Raw genomic sequence first — 24,509 nt, 5'->3', positions numbered from 1 at the left:
GTGGCCGATGTGAGTAAAACATTTCAACGTGTTAACCCTCGCAAGGCTGCCGGCCCAGACGGCATCCCAAGCCGCGTCCTCAGAGCATGCGCAGACCAGTTGGCTGGTGTGTTTACGGACGTATTCAATCAATCCCTATCCCAGTCTGCTGTTCCCACATGATTCAAGATGGCCACCATTGTTCCTGTTCCCAAGAAAGCGAAGGTAACTGAGCTAAACGACTATCGCCCCGTAGCACTCACTTTTGTCATCATGAAGTGCTTTGAGAGGCAAGTCAAGGATCATATAACCTCCATTCTACCTGATACCCTAGACCCACTCCAATTTGCTTACTGCCCCAATAGGTCCACAGATGATGCAATCGCCATCACAGTGCCCTAAACCATCTGGACTAGAGGAATACCTATGTAAGATTGCTGTTCATTGACTACAGCTCAGCATTCAACACCATGGTACCCTCCAAACTCATCATTAAGCTTGAGACCCTGGGTCTCGACCCCACCCTGTGCAACTGGGTCCTGGACCTTCTGACGGTCCGCCCCCAGGTGGTGAGGGTAGGAAACAACACCTCCACTTCGCTGATCCTCAACACTGGGGCCCCACAATGGTGCGTTTTCAGCCCTTTCCTGTACTCCCTGTTTACCCATGACTACGTGGCCATGCACGCCTCCAACTCAATCATCAAGTTTGCAAACGACACTACAGTGGTAGGCTTGATTACCAACGTCAAGACAGCCTACAGGGAGGAGGCGAGGGCCTTCGGAGTGTGGTGTCATGAAAACAACCTCACTCAACGTCAACAAAACAAAGGAGATGATCGCGGACTTCATGTAACAGCATAGGGAGCACCCCCCACCTATCCACAACGAAGGGACAGCAGTGGAAAGTGGTAAGTTCCTTGGCGTACACATCACGGACAAACTGAAATGGTCCACCCACACAGACAGCGTGGTGAAGACGGCGCAAGAGCGCCTCTTCAACCTCAGGAGGCTGAAGAAATTTGGCTTGTCACCTAAAACCCTCAAACTTTTACAGATGCACAATCAAGAGCATCCTGTCGGAGTGTATCACCGCCTGGTATGGCAACTGCACCGCCCTCAACCACAAGGCTCTCCAGAGGGTGGTGCGGTCTGCACAACGCATCACCGGGGGCAAACTACCTGCCCTCCAGGACACCTACAGCACCCGATATCACAGGAAGGCCAAAAAGATCATCAAGGACAACAACCACCCGAGCCACTGCCTGTTCACCCCGCTATCATCCAGAAGGCGAGGTCAGTACAGGTGCATCAAAGCTGGGACTGAGAGACTGGGACCGAGAGACAGAAGCTGTTTTTCAATCTCTCTAAACAGCCATCACAAACATGGAGAGGCTGCTGCCAACATACAGACTCAAATCACTGGCCACTTTAATAAATGGATTTAATAAAGGTATCGCTAGTCACTTTAACTAATGCTACTTTAATAATGTTTACATATCCTACATTACTCATCTCGTGTGTGTGTATATACTGTATTTTATACCATCTGTTGCATCTTGCTTATGCCGCACGGCCATCGCGAATCCATATGTACATGTATTCATATGTACATTTTCTTATTCCATCCCCTTACATTGTGTATATAAGGTAGTCGTTGTGAATTTGTTAGATTACTTGTTAGATATTACTGCACTGTCGGAACTAGAAGCACAAGCATTTCGCTACACTCAAATTAACATCTGCTAACCATGTATGTGACCAATAAAATTTGATTTGACATTATTGCAGGCTGTGAGTGTTGTCAACCTTCGAGCTGGAAAGTGGTGCAATGATATTTTTAGGCGCTGTATGTGAGAAAGAAATGGGGAGAAACACGGAAGTGTGAGTGTGTTAGGGTGTTCGGTAATTTTATATTTGAATAACTTAAATATTCATATGAAGTATTCACTTATATCTGTGTTCATGAGTTTCTAGTGGATAGACCATATGGTTCAAGAGAAAATAGCCAAATCAATGTTAAAGCATTTCTGGTAGTTTACTGTTAAACATTGAAAGTTACCAGTATTTTACCCTACCTTTGCAAACCTAATGTGTGTCATTGTGGATATGGACACAGTTTTGCTGTCCCTGCAAGTGCATCAACTGTACATGTGATTGTGTGTGAGATTTAAAGGGGGAGAAACTGTGTGTGTGACATTCTGACTTGACACCATTTGTGTGTCCCTGCAGAGTACAGCCGGTTTGAGTCCAAGATCCACGACCTGAGGGAACAGATGATGAACAGCAGCATGAGCTCTGGGTCGGGCTCCCTGCGCACCAGCGAGAAACGCTCCCTCTATGTCAGGTATCAGAACACACACACACACACACACACACAGACCTCCTTGCGCACCAGCGAGAAACTCCGTCTACGTCAGGTATCAGAACACACAGACACACACACACACACACAGACCTCCCTGCGCACCAGCGAGAAACTCTCCGTCAGGTACCAGAACACACACACACAAACCTCCCTGCGCACCAGCGAGAAACTCTACGTCAGGTACCAGAACACACAAACCTCCCTGCGCACCAGCGAGAAACTCTCCGTCAGGTACCAGAACACACACACACAAACCTCCCTGCGCACCAGCGAGAAACTCTACGTCAGGTACCAGAACACACAAACCTCCCTGCGCACCAGCGAGAAACTCTACGTCAGGTACCAGAACACACCTCCCAAACTCATCACATTTAGCACATCACTCACAAATACTACGATTTTTCATAATCACAAAGTAGGTCATCATTAGACTATCAGATGCCAAATATCTGCTCATCTGATTTCATTTGATGAGCAAGCTTTTCTGTTGGATGCCACACATGAACTATTTTACAAATAGCACATCCTATGACTGGCGAAAGTTCTGCCGGTATCATAATGTTATCACGCTGTGGGCATGAAGCCAAACTGTATGGAACTCCAGCCAGTAAGCCAACCAGCCAGTCAGTCAGGAAGAGCAACAGGTGGCAGGCAGGCCTCTCGCTCTCTCTGCTATAATGAGTGCAGCTGCCTGATTCAGGACAGGAAGGGCTCTGGGTGGGTCATGGTGAAAAGGATTCATCTATGATGTAACACTCATGTCCTAAGTACTGGAACCATATTTCAAGTTAAGTGCTGTGTAGCAGCTTCACGTGAGCCCAATATGTAGGCTACAACCCCTGCAATAATATGAACACTTTCAGATCCTATTTGATGGAGATTCTTGACAGAGAAAGAAGCATCTTACTATGAACACAAGCCAGATCAAAATACTTGAAGTGTAATCAGTTCAATGTCCTAAAGGGGGGGGGGGAAAGGTACATGAAAAAAGTAGGATTCTTCTGCTGTGTGATTTGACTGTTCGTGTTGTCCCCCAGCAAGACTGTAGCTCACTGGGCCACCTGTAGATGGCATAAACCAGGATGACTAATGCTCCATAAGACTCCTGTCAGCCAGGGAGAACCATCTTCTCCTTTCATCTGTGTGGGTGACTAAGCATACAGTTATGGAGGAAAAGGCTGTCTGTTTTAGCCCACTGCAGCAGCCTCTGGAATGTGAGGAGGCCTCTCCAGTGCTCACACACACTCCAACAACACACACACACACCAGGGTGTGTCTGAATGCCTGTGTGAGGGGAGGCAGTCATGCAACCTGGCAGTGAGACTCAATACCATTACCTGCAGGTAGCTAGTAGCAGGGTTGTCTGAATACTTCAGACCAGGCAACCAGTAGGGAGAACACACTGGTAATAGTAACTCCATACTGGACCTTCAGACCAGGCAACCAGTAGGGAGAACACACTGGACCTTCAGACCAGGCAGCCAGTAGGGAGAACACACTGGTAATAGTAACTCCATACTGGACCTTCAGACCAGGCAACCAGTAGGGAGAACACACTGGACCTTCAGACCAGGCAACCAGTAGGGAGAACACACTGGTAATAGTAACTCCATACTGGACCTTCAGACCAGGCAACCAGTAGGGAGAACACACTGGTAATAGTAACTCCATACTGGACCTTCAGACCAGGCAACCAGTAGGGAGAACACACTGGACCTTCAGACCAGGCAACCAGTAGGGAGAACACACTGGAAAAACCCATACTGGACCTTCAGACCAGGCAACCAGTAGGGAGAACACACTGGTAATAGTAACTCCATACTGGACCTTCAGACCAGGCAACCAGTAGGGAGAACACACTGGACCTTCAGACCAGGCAACCAGTAGGGAGAACACACTGGTAATAGTAACTCCACACTGGACCTTCAGACCAGGCAACCAGTAGGGAGAACACACTGGTAATAGTAACTCCATACTGGACCTTCAGACCAGGCAACCAGTAGGGAGAACACACTGGTAATAGTAACTCCACACTGGACCACATAGTGTCCTGCAGATCCAGGTCAGATTGGTGGCAGCAGTGGGACCTGTAGAGCAGGAATTCCTCCCTGTAAAATAGCAGTGGATGACCTGTCTGACAGAGAACAGACAGCCCGCAGCCGCCTAGCTGTCTTCAATAGAAACTGTGGCAACAAAGAAGCCAGTGTCTGTTTTGCAATAACATTGTCAAGTTTCATCATGAGAAGCAGTGGGTTTTAAACTTGATAACCTGTTACTAGTATGGTGCAGTAATATGTTGTTGAGTGATTGACTCTAACACCCCTCCCCTGTCTCTCGCTCTCTGTGTGTGTGTGTAGAGCTCTGTTTGACTACGACCGGACCAGAGACAGCTGTCTGCCCAGCCAGGGCCTGAGCTTCTCGTATGGGGACATCCTGCATGTCATCAACGCCTCCGATGACGAGTGGTGGCAGGCGCGCCTGGTCACACCCCACGGGGAGAGCGAGCAGATCGGGGTCATTCCAAGCAAGAAAAGGTAACCTCAGCACCCCCATTTACTACCCAAAATGTGCCGCTGTTGTGACTTTCAAAGTGCCTCAGTAAGCGATTTGAAATGTGTCTTTTCTATGCAGGGTGGAGAAGAAAGAGCGAGCGAGGTTAAAAACAGTCAAGTTCCACGCCAGGACGGGCATGATCGAGTCCAACCGGGTGAGTGTGGAGGGCGGCTCTCTGGTTCTCCTGCCTGGCAGTGGGGACCCAGGGAGCTGACCAACTTCCCCTCCCTGAGGCAGGCAATGTGGGAACAGGGGCATGTAGCAGGGACCAAGCTACTCACTGGAACTAGTGCAGGAAACTAAAGACTCACATTGCAGACAGGCTACCAAACCAGCTCATGCTTAATAATTAAGTAATAAGGCCCGAGGGGGGTGTGATATATGGCCAATATATCACGGCTAAGGGCTGTTCTTGGGCACGATGCAACGCGGAGTGGTATATACCACCATATACCACAAACCCCTGAGGTGCCTTATTGTTATTATAAACTGGTTACCAATGTAATTAGGTCAGTAAAAATAAATGTTTTGTCATACCCATGGTATATAGTTTGATAGACCATGGCTGTCAGCCAATCAGCATTCAGGGCTCGACCCACCCAGTTTATAACGCTTAATAAGAACTGTCCTATCTAAGTGCATTAGTGTTTTTGATATAAAATCTGTGTAAATCAGGCAATGTACGAAACCGCTGGTTCACAAATCTAGGCTCTCGTTGGTCAATTATTGATTGGCTAAGTGTTATGAAATGATGTTCATGTAATATTTTGACCCTGTCATTCACACTCCTGTAATGATATAAGAAAGCAATGTCAGCTTCTATATACCGTTTCTAGGATAAAAATGGAAGTAGCATCTCTCCTTTGCATAAGTGTTCCATTCATTTCACCCTGGTTATCTGCCTTAATTTATTGTTAACATTTTTAGATTTTTGTCAGTTTTATTTCATTTTGCATGTGTGTGTTTGGTGTCCTCGTTGAACAAAAACATTCTGTTGTGTTTTTTGTTTCACCCCCCCCCATCGCCCCCCCCCCATCATCATGCACATCTCCAAGCAGTCAATCAAAATAAAGCGCAAAAAAAGCTTCAACCTCTCACACAAGTTCCCGTTTTACAAGAGCAAGGAGAATATTGTGCAGGAGATGGAGTCTGAACGTGAGTACCCAACGTGTGATAACAGAGGGTTTTGCTTTTCGCGCTTTTCCTCTCCGCTTCATCTCTCCACTCACCTCTGGGAGCAGACCGTGGCTGTCTTTCGCCTCTCATTCAATCACCCAGAGAGGACCCACACAGACCCAGGCCTGTGGTTTAGGTGTCGGCCTCTCTCTGGTGTCCGTCTGTCTGTCCTCTGGTGGAGACTCCAGGTGTGTTCTGCTGGCTGCCAGGGCATGTGTGTGTCTGGCTGCACTAACACAGTAACAGTGTACTGCTTCTAGAGGCCTTGATACACCCCCACTATTTACTGCTGCCCAGTCAATCCTCATCCACACAGTCACTGACCCACAGAACTAGAATCACATTAACTGGATGGCAGCACTAAAAAGCATTAAGACCAACGGGTCAAAATCCCATTCTTAATGGGACTGACTGTGTCCAATTGAAAAGGGCATTGGATTTCACTGGGAATAGAGTAGGGTTTAGGGAGCACAGTGCCTTGTGTTGGTCCCCCCCCCATCTCCCTGCCTCCCAGCGAGCAGCACAGCACACCTCCCTTGCTCTCGGCCTGTTCCAGCGCTCACTAACCTCCTCTTCTTCTTCCTGTCTGCCTCTTCTCTCTCTGTTTCTGCTCTCACCTGTCGGGACACTCAGGACTTCCCAGGGTTAAGCGATGACTTTTATGGATCAAAGAGTTTGAGTAAGTGTGTGGTTGGACTGGCACGCTGCAGCTGCTGTCCCCTGAGCGCCGAGCTAAATGCCTGTTCAATGCAGACCCGACTGGCAATGGCTGCAACACACACATGCGCTCTCTCTTGCTTATATATATATATATATACATACACACACACACACACCCCTAGGGTAAGAGTACAAGCGTTAGACCTCGTCTGACTTCCTCCTCCCCTGTAGGGATTTGACTGTAAAAGTTTAGCAGGGCATTGTCAGAGAGTGATTACTTGGAAGAACCTACTGGACAGGGTTTGTTTTTCCTATTTTGTTTTTCCCTGTTAGCCAGCCGAGCTGACTGCCCAGTGCCCATGCATCCTTGTTAACAGGCTAACCTCCACTGTTTTCTTTTGCTTGTCCCTGACGTTATATGTGTCGTCACAGATTCAGGCCCCTCCGTAGGAAACGTAGGCAAGGGACCGCAGGGTCAATTGGGACTTTGTGAAAGGAAACACTTCATTTCCTATTGCTGCCACCTCCAACCACTTCCCCCTATAGAGAGTGATGTCACTCTGAACAAGGATGTTGTTTTCTTTGGGGTTAAGCAGTGGGACAACGGGGATTCCTTTTTTTCTTCTTGATGTCTCAGACCGGTGGTGAACATATCTTTTTTTTCTCACCAAAATGATTGTGGCTACTACAACCACTGACGGATTTAAACTTTCCCCACCCTAAACATGTTCCTCTCCTTGCAGAATGCCTGACGTCAAACACCAGCGACAGTGAAAGCAGCTCAAGTAAGCAACCGTGTTTTTCTTCAAAAGAAAATGTTAATGCCTTGTTTCTAAGACAATCCACCGAAATGAAAAGCATGCTGCACGTCATTATGCCCGTATCCAGAACTTATTTCAGTCCTCTGTGCTGTAGTTAGCTGGCATTCCACTGAGGTGGTACCAAGCACTTAGTAGGAAAATGTGACTGCATGAAAAGACTACTTTAAACTACTCTCATCCACATCTGGTCATCCATTGTCATGGGATTATAATAAAGATGGCACCCTGTTTTCTTCCTTTCTGCTATTCAGAGGGCCAGGAAGACACAATTCTCTCATACGAGCCAGTGATTCGACAGGAGAGTAAGTATAATATACGTGTATATATTTGTTCTCTGTGTAGAAGAGGGTTGGAGACGGTTCATGCTTATGTTTATTCCAGTGTTTGCAGACATTAGTTCTGACCTGCTTCCTCTCCTCTCGTTTGCAGTTCATTACACGAGGCCTGTGATCATCTTAGGCCCAATGAAAGACCGAGTTAACGATGATCTGATTTCAGAGTTCTCTCACAAGTTTGGCTCCTGCGTTCCTCGTGAGTAGACCACTCCGCAACATGCATCACATTATCACAGCAGTGTATGGAAACGCTGTGTTTTAGTGACCACTCTCTGTCTAACCGCCATTTGAACTGGTCCCTCTCTCTGTGCAGACACGACACGTCCGCAGCGGGAGAACGAGATGGACGGCCAGGACTACCACTTTGTGGGCTCGCGGGAGCAGATGGAGAAGGACATTCAGGATAATAAGTTCATTGAGGCGGGCCAGTTCAACGAGAACCTCTATGGGACCAGCATCTTGTCTGTCAGAGCAGTGGCCGAGAGGGTATGGAGGCACACACACCATAAATGTACAGCATACAGGGATGCAAACTCGTCACTTTTCTGCGATATTCGCCGGTTTGATCTCAAAATAGGTAATCCACATGAATCGTGTAGATCCGTATTCAAAATAAAATAAGTATCCGTGATTGAGATATAAAAGAGAGACACAGATCTTGCCTTCTCCCTGTGTGATCACTAAATAAATATGACTTCCCCTCCCCATTACTATCTCTGCTGATAGCTACTTTATTGAGGAACAATGTACTTGCCTTTGATATGTGGTTGTCCCACCTAGCTATCTCAAGATGAATGCACTGACTTTAAGTCGCTCTGGATAAGAGCGTCTGCTAAATGACTCACATTTACATTACATTTTTACAATCGTTTCTCAAATAAATGAATGTCTGAGCACAGCATCCCTACGCGTCCTACAAGTAGAATATCAAACCAAGTTCAGAGCCCAATGTCCGATATGTCATCAGAATGAATCTTGGTTACCCAGAAGTAAAATCTTCACGCGAAAGTTTGGCATTTAGTCGGTCCACGAGAGATTATATCAGAATGCTTCATCCAGTCTCACCGGTGACTTCTGTGAGTAGCCTGCTTCTCAGCTGCTTCTCTCTGTCCATTCTGTCTGCACATCTCCATCAGGTTGACATGTTATTTAGCCGTGATGGCGAGCTGGGGTGTGCAGACGGTGATGAAGCTTCTGTTACATTTGTTTAGTTATTGGAGCGGCTCGCAGCGCGAGCGAAGTGGACACGTACCTTTAAATTCGCCCGTTCGAGCAAGCAGGCCAGTCTGCTAGGCTTTGCTGTCACGCAGCCATAGAGTAAAAACAGAGCACAGTGACAGTAATGCTTGGCCTTTATATCACTGAAAGTTTCTAGGCCAAACCACTCAGAAGTTATGCTCCATATTAACGGAGCTACCTTCTCCCCTTTCTACTGCGAATTGGCGCGTATTTTACGTAAGGAACCATGTCGCGGGCTATTTTTGGTTTGATAACAAACACCCTTGTTTAGTTATGTTACCTGGCTAGCTAGCAACATGGTACCTTGGCTATGCACAAATTTGGATGGCACAGGACAAACAGAAAAGTGATAGCCTACTCAAAAAGATGCTTCAAAGGTAGCAAATTGTATGCTTAATCAATTTAATTTTAAGCAGAATCTGGTATCACAATACTACTTGGTATTGTGGTACTTGGCCTGGGATCACATCGTTAGTAAAATGCCGGTATTGTGATAACCCCACTTTGAAAATAGGGAAATTCTTACAGCGTACACAATTTCTGCATGTTTCTGTGTGGAAAAATTTTCACCTTTTTGGGTCCTCACAAGTTTGCATCAAGGGTTAATTTCTGATTCATTCTTAATGGATGTAGAGCCTGATAGAGTATGTGGTATTTTCATACTTACCTGTTTGTTTTCTCTTTCCTCTTCCTGCAGGGAAAACATTGTATCCTGGACGTGTCTGGGAACGCTATAAAGCGACTGCAACAAGCACAACTTTATTCGATTGCAATTTTCATCAAACCAAAATCCATTGAAGCTCTTATGTAAGTGTGTGTTCTTGGAACTAATACTGTTAAAAGCATTGCACTTAACTGTTAACTCCATACAACAATCACTTCCTGTACTGCACAATCATGTCTTGTGTTGCAGGGACATGAATAAGAGACAGACTTACGAGCAAGCTAATAAAGTCTTTGATAAAGCAATTAAGCTTGAACAAGAGTTTGGAGAATTTTTCACAGGTAAGTCCACTAGTTATTACATTTTTTTTTCACAGATGCTAAATATTTTAGATGAGCTTGTATTGTAGTGCGAGTAGGAACCTTAATGCATTGATGCACTCATGATATTTGTGTGCGTCTCCCTCTCTCTCTCTCCAGCCATTGTACAGGGTGATTCGCTAGAGGAGATCTACAACAAAATCAAGATGATCATCGAGGAACAGTCGGGCCCCTACATCTGGATACCTTCTTCAGAGAAGCTCTGAGCTCCCCAGCTGTAACCCTCTGTCGGCGCAGAGCCCCCCCCCCCACACCCCGCCCATCCCCCGAAGAGCTCCTCCCTCCCCCTTTTTTGCAGATATGTTTCATATCAAGTTTTAGTGTCATCATTATGTTAATCTCAAATGAAAACAAGTCTTATCACCATTTCTGTGACTGTGCACACCCCTGCATGAGTTTCTCAGCAAATCCATTCAAGACTGGAAATGCCATTTCAAATGAATTTGTCATTTTAAAACAAAACAAGGGAAAAGCAAAATGAATCGTTCTTTGTGAAATGGGACTGACAGTTGAAGATCAGAATGTTTTACAGACGACGCTGGAGTGAGGAGGAGTTAGGGATTCAGGAGAAGTTGCAGGGGAACGGAGCCCAATCATACAAGTTGGAACACTTTGTAAATGTTCATCAAATCACATTTTAAAAAAAGACACGCAAGATGAGAAGCAAAGACCACTTAGGTTGTTTTTTTTCTACAAGGACTGGATAATATCAAGCCCAGCTGATGGTACTGTTGGAGTTATCGCTCTTCTTTGTAATTACTGAAGAAATTGGTGGAGAAGCCTACAGACTGGTGATCTACCAGCTTGCTGTTTGATCAGCTGCCAGTTGTTGGTGCTGCAGCTGATACAGACCTCTTGGGAGGCAGAACCAATGGAAGAAATTAGTTATGAATCTCTACATTTATATAATGAAATCACAAGGTAAATTATCAAATCCTACTGCGATTTTACTACATATTAAAAACTACACGTTTTACACTTCACTAGAATTGTCTACTTGGAGGGCTGTTAGATATTGTTTTTGGCGGGGGGATTTTTTTGCTTGTGGTTTTTAGCTGCTCTGTGTAAAGGATGGGGGTAGAGAAGTGTAACGGGGCTCTCTGCAAAACACCAAACTGCCTTACATCAAATACAAATTGTTATATTACTACCTGTACTTTGAGGGAAGCTATAAATAATTGACAACGAAAAAAACAGATGGAACTTTTTATTTTAAATGTTCAATTTTTCTGCGTTGTCTCCTGACTTCCAGGAGGCCTAACTTGTGAGTGCAATAGACGAACGCATTGCACTTCTGTGGATTTCTATCTTCCCCATGTATTCTTTTGACCCTTTTCCTGTTGTAATTTAAGACTTGATTGGATTCCAATTTAGGCAGCCATAGCTCCCTGACCCACGTTGAGCAGCAGATCACCCTATTACACTCTCTACCTTCCAAGAGGAGTGTCTCTTCTGATTGAATGGTCACATGGTACTGTCCTGAATATGCCATCATGAAGGTGGCCTTAAACGTGTAGAACAAGACAATACTTGTATTGGATGTCCTAACAAAGAGGCAATTTAACCTGCTTTTGGATTGTCCCCCCCCCCACCCACCCAAAATAACACTAAAGAGGGGTTTGATTAAAACCTACATTGCATTCGGAAAGTATTCAGACTTCTTTCACATTTTGTTACATTACAGCCTTATTCTAAAATGGATTAAATACTTTTTTTCTCAATCAACACACAATATCCAAAAATGACAAAGCTAAAACAGGTTTTTAGAAAGTTGTGCAAATGCCTTACTTACATAAGTATTCAGACCCTTTGCTTTGAGACTTGAAATTGAGCTCAGGTACATCCTGTTTCCATTGATCATCCTTGATGTTTCTACAACTTGATTAGAATCCACCTGTGGTAAATCCAATTGATTTGGACATGATTTGGAAAGGCACAAACCTGTGTGTATATATATGGTCCCACAGTTGACAGTGCATGTCGGTGCAAAAACCAAGCCATGAAGTTGAAAGAATTGTCTGTAGAGCTCAGAGACAGGATTGTTTTGGCACAGATCTGGGGAAGGGTACCAAAACATTTCTGCAGCATTGAAGGTCCCCAAGAACACAGTGGCCTCCATTCATAAATGGAAGAATTTTGGAACCAACAAGACTCTTCCTAGAGCTAGCCGCCCGGCCAAACTGAGCAATCGTGGGAGAAGTGCCTTGGTCAGGGAGGTGACCAAGGACCCAATGGTCACTCTGACAGAGCTCCAGAGTTTCTCTGTGGAGATGGGAGAACCTTCCAGAAGGACAACCATCTCTGTAGCACTCCACCAATCAGGCCTTTATGGTAGAGTGGCCAGACGGAAGCCACTCCTCAGTAAAAGGCACATGACAGCCCACTTGGGAGTTTTCCAAAAGACACCTAAAGACTGAATGAGAAACAAGATTCTCTGGTCTGATGAAACCAAGATTGAACTCTTGGGCTTGAATGCCAAGCATCACATCTAAAGGAAACCTGGCACCATCTCTACGTTGAAGCATGGTGGTGGCAGCATCATGCTTTTGGGATGTTTTTCAGCGGTAGGGACTGGGAGACTAGTCAGGATCGAGGGAAAGATGAACGGAGCAAAGTACAGAGAGATCCTTGATGAAAACCTGCTCCAGAGCACTCAGGACCTCAGACTGGGGCGAAGGTTCACCTTCCAACTGGACAACGACCCTAGGCACACAGCCAAGACAACGCAGGAGTGGCTTCGGGATAAGTCTCTGAATGGCCCGGACTAAAAATAGCTGTGCAGTGACGCTTCCCATCCAACCTGACAGAGCTTGAGAGGATCTGCAGAGAAGAATGGGAGAAACTCTCCAAATACGGAGTGCCAAGCTTGTAGTGTCATACCCAAGAAGAATCGAGGCTGTAATCGCTGCCAAAGGTGCTTCAACAAAGTACTGAGTAAAGGTTCTGAATACTTATGTAAATGTGATATTTCAGTTTTATTTTTTTATACATTTGCTAACATTAAAAAAACTTTTGCTTTGTGATTATGGGGTTATTGTGTGTAGATTTAAGTATTTAATCAATTTTAGAATAAGGCTGTGACTTAACAAAATGTAGAAAAAGTCAAGGGGTCTGAATACTTTCCGAATACACTGTATATGCGCTGTGTATCTAAAGTTTTTAAATCATTTTTGAATTAGTTCTGGGCATGTGTTGAACCACTGTGTTATGAACCCAATGGCATGTCTGGGGTGAGCTAGGTCAGCTCAGGAATCTAACACACAGATTTAATTTCCCCTGTGACTGAAACACCATGTTTGAAAGGAGACATGGAGAGTTCAAAGCTGTTAAATGTGAATGAGAGTAATTGACTGAACGATCTGAGCGATTTTTAAAGGCATTTGCATTTAATAAGCGAATGTAAAATGTCTATCTTATGATGCGGTGAAGCTTTGTGAAGACCACTTCTGTGGTAAACCCTTGCCTGAGTTGGCTGTATGGATTCAACAGGATTGAAATGACCTGCCCCATCTCCCTTTGCGGATCTTGGCACTGTGTTTGTGTACATGTGAGGGGACTTGTTGAAGAATAAGGAATGCTGTGGCCCCCTACCCTGTGAACATTTTGATTTTCCACCTTTTTTTTGGTAGAGGGGAAAGGATTTTCCTCAGATGCCTGAGAGCCAGACCATCTTCTATATGCCCACAGGAAGTTGTCACCTAGCCCTCTGGGTCCCCTACTTCCCCCTAAAGCACCTGTACCTGAAGGCATTTTCTGAACAGGTGTGCCCACCTGCCAGGCACCACTGCTAAACCAGCTGTCATTACCTGTGTCAAAACCAGAGTTCAGGGAATAACCGAAGGGAACAGAGCCATTTATAAACTGCATACAGACTGTTTCAAAGGGTGTGGTAGCTGTCAAATGTAAATATGCCCCCAGCAGATCCCCCTCACCTGTGCTTCATGCATGTGTGAAACAAACTGGGGCAAAACATGTTTTATAGATCACAAATGTCAGGTAAGTAAACTGAGCTATTCTGAGATATAATTTCCATACAAATGTGCTGTAATGTTGGTATTTCTCTATAGACAAATCTTCAGCTGCCTATTGGAAAAATGTTTGTCAGTTGGGAATGTAATTCCCTCAAGTAGGGCCTGTCTACATGTTATTTCTTGTGGAAAATGGTGTCTGGGTGTATAGATTAAAACAATTATGTAAAAAATGAAGATGAGACCCAGGCAGCAACCTACAAGGTGATATTCCAGAAACCATGAGGTGCATTGATCATTATCTCATTTAGAAGTTTTAGAACTGCTCCTCAGCTGTGTTTCAACTAAACACCAGACTGTTAACGTCTGGTATTTATACCTCTCGGTCAGCCATGTCAATAAAGCCCAAAGAACTAGATTTAATTGTATTATTTCTATTGCGGTTGCGGTAGAACAAGATTGAACCGAAATGCCTCTGTGTTTGTATAATTGATGAGGGTCTTTGTTCCAGTGAGAGAGAGACATGAGCTCTGGGGGGTGGGGTCGGTCAGGTTATGGTTTGTCCTTTTGGGTGATGAGTTGTTTGACAGCACACCTGTGCAGTAAGTGCTTGCGAACCCTTTGATTGTACAGTAGTTTCCTTCCTGTCACACCACAGGTGGTAGAGCCTATCAGGACGCTGGGCCGAACGGTCTTCCCTGTCCTAGTCATGAGGGAACAGTCCTGCAGCCTATTTTGTTTGGGGTTTTGTTTTGGACAAGAGTTTATTTGTTTGAAAATAATAAAATATGTGACTCGGTTATGATTTTGATGTGTTTTATTTGAGTCCACTGGTATTGGCAGTTTAAGATGATTTGTTTAAATAAGACAAATACAATTTTACATGTAAAATTCATATGAATGTAATATATGCGAGAGGCATAAAATAAAGTCCATTCATGTACAGAAGTACCAAAACATTAACTAGAAACAGTTATCTGAACTCTCCCTAGGGAAATATTGGGGGAGGGCAGGATGCAACTGACATCCTGGAGGAGCTGACTAAACTGGAGACCAGTCAGTCATCAAATCAATTGTATTTATATAGCCCTTCTTACATCAGCTGATATCTCAAAGTGCTGTACAGAAACCCAGCCTAAAACCCCAAACAGCAAGCAATGCAGGTGTAGAAGCACGGTGGCTAGGAAAAACTCCCTAGAAAGGCCAAAACCTAGGAAGAAACATAGAAAGGAACCAGGCTATGAGGGGTGGCCAGTCCTCTTCTGTCTGTGCCGGGTGGAGATTATAACAGCACATGGCCAAGATGTTCAAATGTTCATAAATGACCAGCATGGTCAAATAATAATAATCATAGTAGTTGTCGAGGGTGCAAAAAGTCAGTAACACAAGAGTAAGTGTCAGTTGGCTTTTTCATAGCCGATCTTTGAGAGTATCTCTACCGCTCCTGCTGTCTCTAGAGAGTTTAAAACAGCAGGTCTGGGACAGGTAGCACGTCCAGTGAACAGGTCAGGGTTCCAGCAGGTCTGGGACAGGTAGCACATCCGGTGAACAGGTCAGGGTTCCATAGCTGCAGGCAGAACAGTTGGAACTGGAGCAGCAGCACGGCCAGGTGAACTGGGGACAGCAAGGAGTCATCAAGCCAGGTAGTCCTGAGGCATGGTCCTAGGGCTCAGGTCCTCCAAGAGAGAGCAAGAAAGAATAAGAGAGAGCATATTTAAATTCACACAGGACACCAGGATGTGTCAGGAGACACTGGCCCCATCCGATGAAACCCCCGGACAGGGCCAAACAGGTAGGATATAACCCCACCCACTTTGCCAAAGCACAGCCTCCACACCATTGGAGGGATATCTCTAACCACCAACATACCATCCCGGGACAAGGCCGAGTATAGCCCACAAAGATCTCCGCCATGGCACAACCCAAGGGGGGGCGCCAACCCATCATACAGTAAACTACCATCCCAGCTACCACATTAATAATATCAGGTACCAGACAGTAAAAGAGCTCTGCAAAGCTCTACCAGCTCAAATCAATCCTCCATGATGAGGTTCTTCTTGGCTTTGTCCAGACTATCCAGGACCTGTGTACAGATCTGACATCTGTGGACAAACAATACTGGATATTAGCAATCTAAGAAACAAATGACTACGTCTATATCTCTTTTCGTTTACAGGTATACAACCAAACTTTTCTTAAGACATCTTATCAGTAATAATAATTTGTTCTTAACTGACTTGCCTAGTTAAATAAAGATTACATTATTTATTTATTTTTAAATCAGTATTCCATGGGCCTCTCATTTGACGCTCCACTGCTGTCCCCTCCCTCAGTCAGTCAGTCAGTAGTACCTGTGTCTGGTAGCTCTCCTGCAGGGAGCCCAGGTGGCGGAGGAAGCTCATGCCCAGGCCACACCACCCCTCAGGGTACTCGGCCAGGCTGTAAAGCAGGATGCCTGTGTTCCAGGCGCAGGTCAGCTGCCACAAGATCTCCATCTCAGGGAAGTCCTCAGGCTGGAGAGGAGACAAACAAACACATTCATGCTGCCGCAGTCCACCTGTCTAGAAGCAGGTGGACTGATGATAACCTACATGGCCTCAGAGTCCAGGAATGCATATGAATGGGCTTTTAATGTCTATAGTCAGTCTGGGAATGACACAATGTGAGAAAATATAGGATTTTATACACGACAACACGTGTTAGAGTTGTTGAGGAAGACTCAAATGTGATTTTGATGTATATTGATTTAAAGGTCAAGTTTTCCCAAAATCCAGAAACTTCCAAGTGAATCCATACATTGAAACTAGTTCAGTGGAGTTTCCCCATCTCCCTGTAGTGCCGTGCTGGAACACCGGGTTGCGGTCCAAACACTGAAAAGCCACACCCACGTCCATTTACCCTTGCCTTATGCCCTTGGGGAAATCCCCGTCGCCATCTTGGCGGGTGGTCCAAACGATTAGCCAAGCAAGGGAAGTTTGCAACGTAAGCCCCTCAGCCCTCGTTTTAGTCGGTTTTGCAGGTGTACAATTGTGTTCACTCCGGTTCCTGAAACACCCTATAATTCAATTTGCGACGATTGTACATCCGCTATGAAAAATCCGCGAAAACTTAAAAACAACATCAATGGAGAAGTCAACATACAAGTGTAAGTAAAAACGAATGCAAATAAGTTAGACATTGTCCTTCTAATGCACATGACGGCACAATCACATCTCGTAAAAAGTACATGTTTTTGTTTGGTTATCTTTTGGAAATTGTAGAAATAAATAATTTTCCTTCTTCAGAAGTTCCAGCTATGCGGGCTAACGTTAGTTTTCTAACTATCATACAGTAGGCGTATATTAAGAATTATATATAGACATGCACTCATAATTGACTAGCGCATATAAAGCAAATACAAGCTACTTGTGGCTAGAAACACAATCATCGCGGGATGAACGAGTGACGAATTTCCGGCCAAGGCTGGCCCATTTACAAATCATTCCGCCATTTTACAAGAAAAGACTTGGGTCATGGAAGTAGATAGGAATTTTTAAAATATAAAGTCAGAGTGGTAGTCATTAAACGCGCCAAAGAGCTGATGCAATTAAATAACCTTAACGAAAAGGAGATGATGAGCAAGCTTGACAGTTTTCTAAAGAAAGATAATATATCTGAAGAAGAGGAGTCTGTATTCAAGTCTTTACAACTAGAATTAGAACAGCTTTACACGGATCTGGCAAAGGGTGCCTTTGTAAGGTCAAGAACAAAATGCATTCAAGAGGGGGAAAGAAACACTAGTTGCTTTTTTGCACATGAAAAGAGAAAGTACAAAAGAAAATAACTGCACTCAAAATGAATGATGTTTTATGCAAAGATCCCATTGGAATATCATAATTTGTCAATTCCTTTTATGAAAACCTTTTATGCAATTGACTCAGATGCGGTTGTCTTATTTTTGGACTTCTGTAAAGCCTTTGTCACAATTGAACATGCATTTCTCTTTAGGTCTCTTAAACTTTTTGGATTTGGTGAACATTTTATTAAAGTAATTAACATGTTTTACAAAGATATAAATAGTTCCGTGCTACTAAACCTTAATACTTCCAAAAGATTCAGTATCAACAAGTGTACGACAGGGATGCCCAATTTCCCCATTTTTATTCATTTTGGTTGTGGAACTTCTATCTCTAGATATTCTGAATAATGCAAATTTGTATGGCTTAACCATTTTTAACAAAGAAATCAAAATTTCCCAACTGGCTGATGATACTAGTCTTTTCTTAAGAGACAAAGACCAGGTCGCCCATGCCCTTAATGCTATAACTGCATTTTCTATTGCATCAGGATTAATACTGAATGTTTCTATATGTGAAATCTTATGTTTATTTGACTCTGATGATAAAGAAATATAAAATATTCCTGTAAAGGACTGTGTTAAATATTTAGGAATACCTCTGTCAAAAATCACTTAGTCAGACAACATTTGAATTTCTCTCCTAAAATTAAGAGAACTAAAAATATATTTAATAATTGGCTACAAAGAGATCTTTCTATACTTGGGAGAGTACTTCTGTCCTAGGCAGAGGGACTGTCTCGTTTTGTGTACCCCTCATTATCGTTATGTGTAAATCCTACTACTTGTAAAGAGATCGATAAGACCTTTCTTGACTTCATCTGGAAAAATAAAGTCTCACAAACTAAAAAAATCTGTTCTTTCTAACAAAAGAGCTGAAGGTGGTCTAGAAGTGTTGGATTTTGTTGACATAAATCACACTCAAGATAAACTGGTTGAAAAAATGTTTGATCAATACTGATTCAATATGGTATTTCATTCCAAATAATGTGTTTGATAAATGGTGAGGTCTTCAATTTTTACTGAAATGTAATTATATTCCTGATAGATTACCTGCTAAATTGGCTAGGTTTCACCAACAAGCTTTAATGGCCTGGAAAATATGTTTCCTGCACAATTTTCCCCCACATAAAACTCTTTTGTGGAATAATTCAGACATAACTATAAGGAATAAGTCATTGTTTTACCCCAGCTGGCATGAGAGGAATATTGACTTTGTTCTTGATATTTTCGACAACCAGGGTAATATTCTCACATATGAACAATTTATAACATTGAAAGAGTTTCCAATACCTTTCAGAGAGTTTATTTCTGTGATCAAAGCCGTTCCCAGTGGTCTAACTACATGAATGAAAACTCATCTTAGCTTTGGTAACGATCACAAAGTTTATCCAGAACTCAGATTGGAAGGTGTGGGCTTACTTGAGAAATCTTGTTGTAATAAATATATAAGACAAATTCTTCATTCACAAAACCAACTTACACCGAGAGGAATGTTTTTCTGGAACATGCTTATTCTTGGCATTGTCTGGAAAAATGCATGGTTAAGGCCTTACAAATATTGTATACCAAACAAAGTTAAGGAAGTGCACTTCAAAATTTTACATAAGATATATCCATGTAATTCTATGATATCCAAATTTGTGGCTGTTGATGATATCTGCGTTTTCTATGAAAAAGAAGGTGAGAATCTGTCTCACTTGTTCTTTGAATGTAAATGTGTCAGAATTTTGGGAAAACCTTGCAAAATATTTATTTACCATTATGAACACTGCCCATGTTTTTGACATGAAAGATATAATATGTTACTATTGCAATGATAACAAGACCACTGAAATGATTGTAATTTTTTTTATTCTTGTTGCCAAATACTTAATACACAAACAAAATTACAAAATTCTATACCAAAATTACAATTTTTTTTGATTGAATTGAACTATTTTATTAAAACATTAACCCTAGTGAACAATAACAAGAATAACATTTTCCTAAATCATTACAATAAGATTTTTTCAGAGTGATTACAATTGCATTAGAATTGTTTTTATTTTATATTTTTTTGTTGTTAGTTTTTTCCAGTATTTCTCATTAATACCTGCGTTCTGTTTTGTATGATGTAAGAATGTAAATTGTTGATCTGTATTTGAATAAAAAACCAAAAAAAAACATTAATTCCTCCCTTACCTGGCAAGTGTATACTCCTCAGACGTCATGATACGTCATCAGAAGTGTCCACTTAATTTGAGGGCTGAGGGGATAGGGTGTGTCTTTTAAGTGTTTGGACAACGAAAAAATGGGTCACGCGACTCGTTGCTCTGCTCTGTTGACAAAGAATTCATTATTCAGAAATCCGCGCAGTGTGGACAAATTCGTTGTATTATTGAAAGCATATGGCCGAATTAACTATTTTTGTCAAAAGTATTACCTGTTTTGAGTAATTGAATGTGTACTTAGAAACGTCATGGTATTCCCTTATAGGAGCTCGTGAGGGACGAGCTGATGTGAATGTTGATAGAATTAGGTATACCCAGTGGCGATTTTAGCATGTAAATCTTGGTGGGGTGAAAAAAAAAAAGTGGTATGCATGCCAGCAAAGCCACTACACAACACAAAACAATACATTAATTGCACTATAATGGTGACAAACGGTGCCCACAAACTGTTAGGGCCTACACAAAGCTGTCCCAACAGCAGAGCCCCAACAGCAGTCCCAACACCTTACCACTTCTACACCTAGATATCAGCGGAGCCTTGTCTGGCAGTGAAACAGTTCATTCAGCCTCATTTACTGCCATTTAAAAAAACATAGTAGATATGGCTGACTTGCTTAAACAAATGTGGTTTCTACTGACAATTGAGATGTACAAACTATGACATAAGGGGAAAACAAGCGGATAAGAGGCCATCCGTAATTTCGATTAAGACATTGATGAGCGAGCTAGGACCGACGTAGTCAATATATGTATTTGTTCATCACTTTTGAAATGTACAGCGACAGCATTCAGAACATGGGCCGTTCTTACAGTGTTCTCCATGTACACCAAGTCAGAACCGTAAAATAAATAAAGAGGGCATATAAGCAGACAATGAAAGCTACAATATTTGATGATTACATTTCTCAAAAACTGGTTATAGGCTACATGTGCACCACCAAGTCAGAACAGAAGGCGAAATTAAGATGTGAAAATAAACCAAATTATTAGGGTGGGGTACATGGGCTACTAACAGTTTACTACACAACATACACTCAGTATTACTTTCTTAGCTACAGTAGCTGGCATATTACATAATTTATGCAGTAGCATACAATACATTTTTGGACTCACCTTGTTGTGATGTGCTCACTTGAACAGGAAGGTGGCACAGCGGTCCTTTGTGGGCAAATTTTGTCATCAAACTTTGTCATCAAAGTCTGGCATTCTTTGGATTTATGGTGCTTTCAAGACAACTGGGAACTCGGAGAAAAAAAAAGGTCAAATCATGATGACGTCAGTGATCTTCAGGTCGTAGCACTAGAAAGAGGCCAGAGTTCCCGATTTACAATTCAGAGTTGGATGAAAGTTCAAAACGTATTTTCCCAGTCGTAGCTCATTTTTCCCCGAGTTCTCAGTTGTCTTGAACTCACGAAAGTCAGATTTTGCAGTTCCGAGTTAACAGTTGTTTTGAGCGCGGCACAAATCATGCTTCATTGACAACATGGCCAATGTTGAATGTTTATCATTTTAAACTAGGAAAAGAGACCCTTAATCTTAGACTTGGGACCACACTGCCACTCTGCTGAATAGCAGGCTAATGATTGCTTTGCAATGCTTGCAGTTAGCCACTGATTCCTTCCAAACCACTCATTGTTGAATTTATGATTTCCAACTTGTTGTGTAATGTTAATGGCTGATGAGCACCGATACGTTTTATCCATAATTTCTCTTCATTATTTCTCTTCATATGACAAGGATTAAAAAAGGATTTGCCAGTAGATTTGTCGACTTGATTCATGATGATGACTGCTAGCTAAGTATGATATTGACCTCAGTCCAATCAAAGCTACTGTAGATATAACGTGATTTAATGTCATTTTATCTGTGACCAATGACCTTGAGACTTCTTGGATGGCTACTTCTAATATAACTATATGGCAGCCCCAAGGGGCTAGCATTTTCAAGCTCTAGCCTTAGACTTGGTGGTAACGTAGTGTCTCCATGAGTGACAGAACACTGAGCCAATCACGGCGCAGCGCTCCGTATTTTCTGCTGGCTTGCCTCACCACCACAGAAAGCACTGAGGTAGGCTGAAACACCTGCATTTTGGAGCTCCCTTACTCAAGAAAACAAAAAAGAGTCCATGTTTGTATTTGGCTTTATTAACTCAATTATATATTCTTTAAATTGTTTGCAAACTGATATGTGACACGTATTAATGCCAATATAACATGCAAAACAGGCAAGCCCGCTCCAAATAAATATATATATATATTTGTTGTTGCTAAAAATGTGGCGCTCAAAACAGCCCCACCTGCCGAAGGATACTAAACCGAAGGATACAAAAAAATACAGATGTTGCTACTGGATCCATGGACTGGATCTGGCGCTGTGGCAAAATACAAATAGTCGTTTGAGAAGAGAAAGCGACAAAGCAAGCGTGCGGAGGTATGTAGCCTAGCCTGATTCTTGAAGTTCGAGGTGTTCTTATTGTGTTATTACCATTGCACCATATCGTGTAGACATAGGCCTAGGCGCTCTACAGGTTAGCGTATGTGCCCTATGTATTTATGACGAGGGGAGAAACATTGTGATAAATTAACATAGGCTACCAAACATTCTTAATATTGAGTTGCAACTCCCCTCTCCCCCTGTCTGTCAAGAAAGAGCAGATGTTCTTAATGTTTTGAACACTCAGTGTTTTGGGCTAATATGAAAACATAAAATCCACTAACGTCCCGTTCATAGAGGTTTATGATAAGCGATCATTCTATAAAGTAAAATTTAGCTACTTACCCGGTAGGGAACTGTCCATTTGGCCCAGCTGTCTCCAACATGTAAACATGTTTTCAGGACATCAGGGTTTATGTGGGCAGCAATATCCCTGTCGTCACAAAAGCAAACTAACTGCAACTCATCATCACGTTTCTCCATTTATGTAAGAATTGTAGTCACATATTCGAATAATCTGCAGCACAAAGATTCCTCATTCGCGGCATTGGAGCTCAATTGCCACAACTGCACCACCAGTCTTTGCCCTTACGAAAAAAGATTACAGTATAACTGCAGTATGCTGCAAATACTGCGTCCAAAATAACAGTACTTTTGCAGTGTTATTGCAGTTAGAGTGCAGTATAACTGCAATTACAGCGTGCAAAATACCACAGTCAAATGCAGTTACTGCACTTTTACTGCAGTTTCAAAACTGCAATGCTTTTTGTAAGGGTGGTGATCCTGGGGATGGGTTGGGGCTGTGGTCTAGCTACTGCTATGGTGGCTAGATGTCTGAAGCTCAATTTGCCTCAATTCTTCGTCTGAATACTCAGGCTCAAATAATTATGGTTCAATAACACCTGGGCGCCCCTCCAGTAGTTTTCTTCATCACTCACAAGTTTTCATCGTCAGACATATTTGTAGGTTGTTGTTTACTTTGTATAATGTGCAGTGGTGAAAAAAGTATCCAATTGTCATACTTGAGTAAAAGTAAAGATACCTTCATAGAAAATGACTCAAGTAAAAGTGAAAGTCACCCAGTAAAATACTACTTGAGTAAAAGTCTAAAAGTGTTTGGTTTTAAATATACTTAAGTATCAAAAGTAAATGTAATTTCTAAAATGTACTTAAGTCTGATAAGTAAAAGTAGAAATAATTTCAAATTCCTTATATTAAGCAAACCAGATGGCACCAACTTCTTGTTTTTTTAATTTACTGACTAGGGGCACGCTCCAACACTCAGACATAATTTACAAACGAAGCATTTGTGTTTAGTGAATCCGCCAGATCAGGTAGTAGGGATGACCAGGGATATTATCTTGATAAGTGTGTAAGTTGGACCATTTTCCTGTCCTGCTAAGCATTCAAAATGTAACGAGTACTTTTGGGTGTCAGGGAAATGTATGGAGTAAAAAGTACGTTATTTTCTTTAGGAATGTAGTGAAGTAAAAGTAAAAGTTGTCAAAAATATAAATAGTGAAGTACAGCTACCAAAGAGAGCTACTGAAATGGTACTTGTAAGTATTTTTACACCACTTATAATGTGTAAAGTTGTCTTCACTTTTCTGTCGATCTGCGAATTAGGGCATTACGTGCCGTTTCTACGTAGCGTTGATTCCCCCGAGAGCGCACATGCACAGTTGTTACCCATCTCTACTGCTGTGGCAGTCGGCTACATAAAATAATGATATAAAATAATCACACGTCGTAGGTGGAAATGTACACATTTCCTGACTCAAAGCTGAAAAATAGCTAATTCGGCCATACGCTTTATAAAAACAATGAATTTGTCCAAACTTCGCAGATTTCTGAATCATGAATTGACTGACAATGGAGCGGAGCGA

At 42.7% G+C, this 24,509-nt stretch overlaps 2 protein-coding genes across 16 annotated transcripts in view; one reads left to right on the top strand and one right to left on the bottom strand.

Moving 5' to 3' along the window:
- The window catches only part of LOC106611741 (disks large homolog 3), a 134,428-nt gene extending 123,271 nt beyond the window's left edge, over positions 1–11,157 (top strand). For 9 of the 11 annotated variants that reach the window (XM_014212268.2, XM_014212269.2, XM_014212266.2 and 6 more), the window contains 11 exons: positions 2,211–2,325; positions 4,704–4,880; positions 4,978–5,053; positions 5,958–6,054; positions 7,479–7,520; positions 7,808–7,858; positions 7,986–8,087; positions 8,205–8,377; positions 9,828–9,937; positions 10,044–10,135; positions 10,274–11,157. In XM_014212268.2, the coding sequence (XP_014067743.1) occupies positions 2,211–2,325; positions 4,704–4,880; positions 4,978–5,053; positions 5,958–6,054; positions 7,479–7,520; positions 7,808–7,858; positions 7,986–8,087; positions 8,205–8,377; positions 9,828–9,937; positions 10,044–10,135; positions 10,274–10,380 (1,142 nt within the window). In that variant the 3' untranslated portion in view covers positions 10,381–11,157. Of the gene's footprint in view, positions 1–2,210; positions 2,326–4,703; positions 4,881–4,977; positions 5,054–5,957; positions 6,055–6,708; positions 6,755–7,478; positions 7,521–7,807; positions 7,859–7,985; positions 8,088–8,204; positions 8,378–9,827; positions 9,938–10,043; positions 10,136–10,273 lie in introns of all 11 variants that reach the window. The other 2 variants (XM_014212271.2, XM_014212272.2) reach the window with 1 other exon arrangement.
- Positions 11,158–15,703: 4,546 nt separating this feature from the next.
- LOC106611744 (testis-expressed protein 11) lies at positions 15,704–23,313 on the bottom strand. Of its 5 annotated transcripts, none has more exons than XR_001330153.2 (4): positions 22,969–23,313; positions 16,494–16,655; positions 16,135–16,244; positions 15,704–15,818 (listed from the first exon to the last, which is right to left on the bottom strand). XR_001330153.2 is itself a non-coding variant. In XM_014212285.2 (4 exons), the coding sequence occupies exons 1-3, from the start codon at positions 23,104–23,106 to the stop codon at positions 16,215–16,217; spliced, it is 330 nt and encodes a 109-aa protein (XP_014067760.1). In that variant the 5' UTR covers positions 23,107–23,313; the 3' UTR covers positions 15,780–15,818; positions 16,166–16,214. The 5 variants fall into 5 exon arrangements, 2 of the variants coding, with proteins under 2 accessions (XP_014067760.1, XP_014067759.1); XM_014212285.2 differs by having other exon boundaries at positions 15,780–15,818; positions 16,166–16,244; XR_001330155.2 differs by lacking the exons at positions 15,704–15,818; positions 22,969–23,313 and adding an exon at positions 17,041–18,377 and having other exon boundaries at positions 15,875–16,244.
- Between the last annotated feature and the right edge of the window lie 1,196 nt (positions 23,314–24,509).

This window comes from Salmo salar, chromosome ssa09, assembly GCF_905237065.1.
Source record: "Salmo salar chromosome ssa09, Ssal_v3.1, whole genome shotgun sequence".
Lineage (NCBI taxonomy): Eukaryota > Metazoa > Chordata > Actinopteri > Salmoniformes > Salmonidae > Salmo > Salmo salar.
Note: the sequence above shows the minus strand (reverse complement) of the source record. Positions and strands in the feature narration are given on the sequence as shown.

Excerpts from the sequence above, each read along its gene's own strand:
- LOC106611744 (XM_014212285.2), bottom strand. The coding sequence starts at position 23,106 with ATGGAGAAACGTGATGATGAGTTGCAGTTAGTTTGCTTTTGTGACGAC. Across the intron at positions 16,656-22,968 it reads AATGGACAGTTCCCTACCGG|CCTGAGGACTTCCCTGAGAT; the intron begins GTAAGTAGCTAA and ends TCTCCTCTCCAG. Across the intron at positions 16,245-16,493 it reads AGGAGAGCTACCAGACACAG|ATGTCAGATCTGTACACAGG; the intron begins GTACTACTGACT and ends GTTTGTCCACAG.